The 5,888-nt window shown below is 46.3% G+C and overlaps 1 protein-coding gene across 1 annotated transcript in view; it reads right to left on the bottom strand.

Moving 5' to 3' along the window:
• Nucleotides 1-4,600: 4,600 nt before the first annotated feature.
• CCDC127 (coiled-coil domain containing 127) overlaps nucleotides 4,601-5,888 on the bottom strand; it is a 1,945-nt gene continuing 657 nt past the window's right edge. The window contains exon 2 of the mRNA XM_010155071.1: nucleotides 4,601-5,274. Within this exon, the coding sequence (XP_010153373.1) occupies nucleotides 4,601-5,274 (674 nt within the window). The remainder of the gene's footprint in view (nucleotides 5,275-5,888) is intronic.

The following is a 5,888-nucleotide window of genomic DNA, read 5'->3' as shown; positions in this document are numbered from 1 at the left end:
CCAGCAAGTATCACTGCAGAGGAGAAAGAGGGCAGCACTGAACTGTCACTGAAACTCTGTCTCAGGCCATTGGGAATGCAACAGAGGTAGGATGTCATGCACGATGACTTCCACAAGCATCCCATTCTGGAGTGTTTTTATGGTGTCAGTGAGTTTCTTTAAGCAGTCTGACATGCCTAGAAATTGCCAGTCCAGGTTCATTGTGGAAGTAGCAGTGTCTTCAGCCACAAAAGAATTAAAGGGAACAAGCTTGGAACATTATGTCTGCTGTAGTTCATCCGGAACTGAGCTGACACCGATGCCCATGTGGCACTTGGCTCCTTTTTATCTTCTGGAAATAGGCACAAACTTTATCTTTGTATATACTGGTAGTTTGCATACTTGCTTTGTTCATAAATATTTCACTGAAGTAATATCAGCTCCACAAGCATCACCCTTCTTTGTTTTGTTGTTCTTGTTGGCACCAGGGAGGGAGATGTGCTGGCCTTCATGCTGCGCGGCTCGCACGCAGAAGATCCCCAGAATATTGCTTTTCTCTTTGAAGAACACATTTCACCTTTGGAAGCACTTGGGGGGCAACTACAGGGAAGGTGGGCGGGTTAGAAACGCTTCTGCGGGCAGCCCGGGGTTATCTGAGCTGCTCACGGCCAGTCGTGCTGGGAGCAGAGAGCTCTGACCCTGGAGCATCCAGGGTGCTCCAGGGGAGGGACCAGGAGGTGCGGCTGAGGCTGCTGGCCAGAAGGGCCATTAGCCAACGGGAGGCGGTGGCACTGCACGATAGGAAGCCCCAGTCACTTCAGGGGAGGATTCCGTTCCCACCGGGTAAATCAGGTGTGAAGCGAGGTGTCTGAGAAACACCAACTTGCAGGAGCAGTCATAAAGGGAGAGGTAAGAAGTGTTTTTCCAGCATCTGGATGGGTCAGGCTGGAATCAGTCTGGAGCACGGGCCTCTGCCCTTCGGGGGCATTTTTTAAAGGAAGATTTCCCTTTTTCAGCACTCTGTCCAAGTTCTGTGTTTCCCGTTTCTCTTTGCCCTGCGTGCACCCAGGACATCAGCTGTACCGCACGAGGGACAGGTCAGACAGGACACGCTACTTGCTTTTACTGAAAGCATGAGATTCACAGATCTGCAGAGTAGAAGGGGTTGGAAGGGACCTCTAGAGATCATCTATTCCAACCCAGAGCAGATCACCCAGAGCAGGATCACCCAGAGTAGATCACACAGGAACAAGTCCAGGCAGCTTTGGAAAGTCTCCAGGGAAGGAGACTACACCTGGGCAGCCTGTGCCAGTGCTCTGTCACCCTCACAGGGAAGAAGGGTTCCCTCATGTTTAGATGTCTCAGGGCACCTCCTGACCTGTGCCTACATGTAGAAAGTCACCTTAACACAGCTGCTGGCTGGGGGTACGGGCAGGGGACAACTTGGCCGTGAAGGGCGCGACAACTCTCAAAGCACACTCCAGCGGGACTCGGACGAGGCAGGAGACTTCCCACAGGGACGTCGCCTTCTGGGCTGGTTTTAGTCAGGAGAGAGTTCATTTTTTTCACAGCAGGTGGTATGAGGCTGTGTTTTGGATTTGCCCTGAGAATAGTACTGATAACACTGGTGGTTTTTAGTTGGTGCTAAGGAGTGCATTATTAGCATCACTATAATGTTTGTTTATATTCAGTTATTAAACTGTTCTTACCTCAATCCACGAGCTTCCTCATCTTTTCCTCCAATTCTCCTCCTCCACTGGAGAAGGGGGGAGGTGAGCGAGCGGCTGGGTGGTACCTAATTGCTAGGCAAGGTTAAACCACTACACCTCGTCAAACCCAGCACCACTCTCAGGACCTCCAACACGAGCTGGGGTTTGTTGTTTTGTTTTTGGAAAGGAACATGCAGCCCTCCCTTCCAGAGCAGCCCTGGGACACCCCTTCCAACCTGTGTATCACCAACTTGCAGGAAAGGCTGTGACCCACAGATGTGTGAACCACCTGAACGACACATGCATTAAAAATAAAACCCAAGACCGGAACAGGGAGGTAATTTTAAAGTGCAGTTATTAATAGTAACAAATCTAACACCAGCTCCTGTTTTCAGCTTGGTAACACACTGCCCCCCGCTTTTCATTTCTGGTATTTCCTAAGGATGGCATTCTCCAGGTGGAGACGAGGGATGAGCAAATGTGACGGATTATGTCAAATACAGAGATTAAGGATCTTTCATGAAGGGAACCAGGACTCTCAGGGTGTCTGAACACCGTCCTGGAGTAGCTGGCTTGTACTTCTTCACAAAGAGCAGGAAGATGAGAAAATCCATAGGGGGAAACGAGAAGGAGCTGATGTGGGGAATGAGACAGTTGAGGGATTCTGGATGAAGGCAGAATACCCCACGTAACAGACAGAGAGAAGAGATAACCCCAGTGTCTCAGCGAGACACTCATCTTTAATCACCCATCTTTAGTTAATGCTGGCGCACGCACTCACCTGTTTAACGAGGCTGCTCTTTCCGAAGAAATAATTTGTCAACATATTCTATTCTCAGTATGAAAACTGAAACTTTTTACCTGCCAATTTAAAAACTGTGCAATTTTCTTAGAAAGTTGGAATAAAACAGCAAATCCCACTCCTCCCACCTACCTCACAAAGGTTACACAACAGTGGAGAAAGGTGTAAGGGTTTTTATTGTTATTGTTGGCGTTTGTTTAACAGGCGAGTGACCGTTTCATAACCAGAAAACAACTCGTTAGATCTTCTGAAAACGAATTATTCTTGCATTCTACATATGTACTGGCATTTCCAAACAAATAACCAACCCAGAATAATGGCTGCTGGGTAAGGTGAAGCTCACACCAGAACTTTCAACACAACAACCTACAACAGGGGAATGTTTCAAAAATACGTAACGCGCATGAGTTTGGGGAGAAACCAACAGGACCAGTGCTTCTAACCGCGTGACATGCTTTAAAAAACCTTCCCCAAATAATGGTCTTAATACGCTGATCTGCAAAGAGTCCGTCAACAGCAGTTCAACAAGTTGTACAAATAGCTGACACTTCTGAAGAAGTCAACGCGAGCGTCAAACACTCCTTACATTGCACCCAACCCTGTACAATCGAGCATATGATGCTTCAACTTACGTATTTATATCGAAAAGACATATTTTACCCTCTTTGTTACATTTTCTTTACATATTTTGAGTGATGTCAGTGACAGACTATGAAAAAAATTAAAAAGCATACAGTATTTGGTATTAGGAACTCACAAAAACGCACAGAGTCAAGGCATGAGCCTGAAGTACATTGGCATCGATTCACCGGCTGCTGTTTGTCAGCAGAGCTGCTTAACTGCCCGTACGTACGTAGGAAACGCACAGCTGCCGTCTGCTCAGCCACCTTCCACATCCCGGAGGAATTACACACGGGCTAATTAGCTGCTCAAACTAATTTGTTCTACTGGCCAATTAGGGCATGTGCATACGGGCCAGCTACAGCGGCTTGGCTCAGGCTGTCACACAGGAGTAGGAACTCAACTGCCTGCTCACATCCCCACCCGCATACACCTGGCAGCCTGGCAAACTCTGGCCTTTCTGGTGTTTGTAACTGTATCTCTTTTTATTTCCAGGTCTGTCTATCTATTACAACTTTATTTTAAATATATATATATTAAGAGACTAATAAATCAATACAGCAGTGTAATTAGCACCACCAAGGTGAGCAAAATCACAACTGGAAAACCGAGTAGTTGGGCAACATACGTCCTGTTGAAGAGTTGTGTTTCGTGTTAGACATTTATTGCTGAGTAACTGGGTTAGGCTGCACACATGTCTTCAAAAGATTTCTCTGGTGCCTTCTGTGCCCAGACTGAAACGAAACCAAAGGAACTAACAAGAGAAAAACCCCCATCTGCTGGAGTTCCCTGTCCCACTGGGATGCAGAGGCAGCAGCACAGCGAGGTGTGCAGTGGAGGCACACTGCTGGTTTACAACCAGAACCCTGACTGAGAGAAGAACCTAAGCGTTCTTAACACACCTACAGTGTGACGAGAATGTAACATTCACAGGTGTGCATTTATATAAATGTAGGCATATACATGTAGGATTTTTGGCAAGCACCTTGCTCAAACAGAGTCTCTTCCAAACATCTGCCTCAAAATCAGTCGAGCTTAAACAAATACAAAACATTAAAAAAAAAACAAAGACAGTGTTGAGACACCATGTCAAACACCAGGGATAAGGAGCACAATGTGCTACCCCACTTGGGGGAGACAAATCCCACTTCTCTGCTGATGGAGTATGACCATCAACCAGGTAAATCACTGGAAAGAGTTCTGCTTTGCTGCTTCTGATACCCATGGAAGCTGCCATCTCTCTACGCTACGCTGCAGTCTGCAATACAAACATGCTCACAGAGTTTAAGAGCATGCATAGCTCACTGGTACCACCCGCTGTTAAACACTGAAAGGAAAGGCACCAACACTGCACATGTCCCATGCAAACACAAGTGTGACAAGGAGGAGAAACGGAAACACAGCAGGAGAATTTAACCGCTTCAGGCTATGACTGTGATTGTCCCTACTATGTGTGGTGGATCACATGAAATCCCATTACTTCCTCTACTTATCGTTTTCCTAACACGGCCTTTTCCGCCCTCCTGAACTTCTGCAGTTCAATGGCTAGTTCCCAGTATCTCAGATACAGCCACATAAGTCTTCCATTTTGACTTTTGTTTCTGTTCAGCACATTGCCACAGTAGTTATCATGTTTGAAAATATCTTTTAAGCCACTTTCCATATGTAGAGCCACAGCCACAGGATCAGTTGCTGCTTTAACTAGCAGATTCTTCTCTATTTCCAGTCTCTGGCTTCTGGGTACAAGAAGACTGCAGTAGATGTCCTGTCTTTCTTTAAGGCTCTCTTCAAATTCTTTCAGTAAAATATTGGCTCTCTTTTGCCACTCTTCTTCCTTTGCCAGACAGCTTTGGTACACGCTACCCGCTGCTCCTGAGTGCAAAAGGGCTTGCTTTTCTCTCTCTAACTTCTCCTGCTCCTGTTCTAGGATCCTTCTTTCTTCTACTAGTTTGCGGCTCTGGGACACGAGGGCTTCACGGTAACTCAGGGTTCTGTTGCGCTCCTTTTCAAGCTCCAACTCCAAGTGAGCAACAGTGCGACGATTTTCTGTGATTATATCCCGATATTTGGCTTCCAGGTCTTTTTGTAAGGATGAATGTCTTTTATAATATTCATTTTTTTCTCTTTCTATTTCTTTTTGACATTCTCTGGTCCAGATCCAACCTATCATATATAAATGAGACTTCAGACATCAGTAGGTATAATTAACTGTGCTTCTAAAGAAGCTATGAAGTGGTAAAAACTTACTTTCCCACCCTGCCCAGTCATATGCACACATCCCACAAAATGTATTTCTGCGGGTCCATGTTTCACAGTAAGTCACGTTAAACGACCGTGTTTCCTTCAAAGTAAAAATCTCCCTTTGACTTTTATTTCTAATACATACACTTCTTGGATAAAAGAAGGAAAATAAAGTTATGGGGAAACAAACTGGAGGTTTCTAATGCAGGAACTGCACTGGGAACGTTTCAGGTCCAGTAAATAAATACACATGGGCAGCACTTTGGGTTGTTGCTTTGGGCCCTCTAGCGCATCATACCTCCACACTTCTGAGAGAGATTGTAAACTGCAGCTTATTAAATATGGAATCAATTCCACGTGTGAAAAATGGCCGTTGCCTTACTGTTACAAACGGCGTTTGTCGTTTATAACATTAAAAGGAGCACACCAGAGGACATCTCTACTACTGCATCCCTGGGCTGCTCCGGGGGCTCCCCCCTGGCCGGCTGGCCAGCCGCTCCAGCCCCCGCCCGCCGGCCCGGGCGCCACTCCCGGAC

This window comes from Eurypyga helias, unplaced genomic scaffold, assembly GCF_000690775.1.
Source record: "Eurypyga helias isolate BGI_N326 unplaced genomic scaffold, ASM69077v1 scaffold37270, whole genome shotgun sequence".
In the NCBI taxonomy this organism is placed as follows: domain Eukaryota; kingdom Metazoa; phylum Chordata; class Aves; order Eurypygiformes; family Eurypygidae; genus Eurypyga; species Eurypyga helias.
This window is presented reverse-complemented; position numbering and strand designations above follow the sequence as displayed.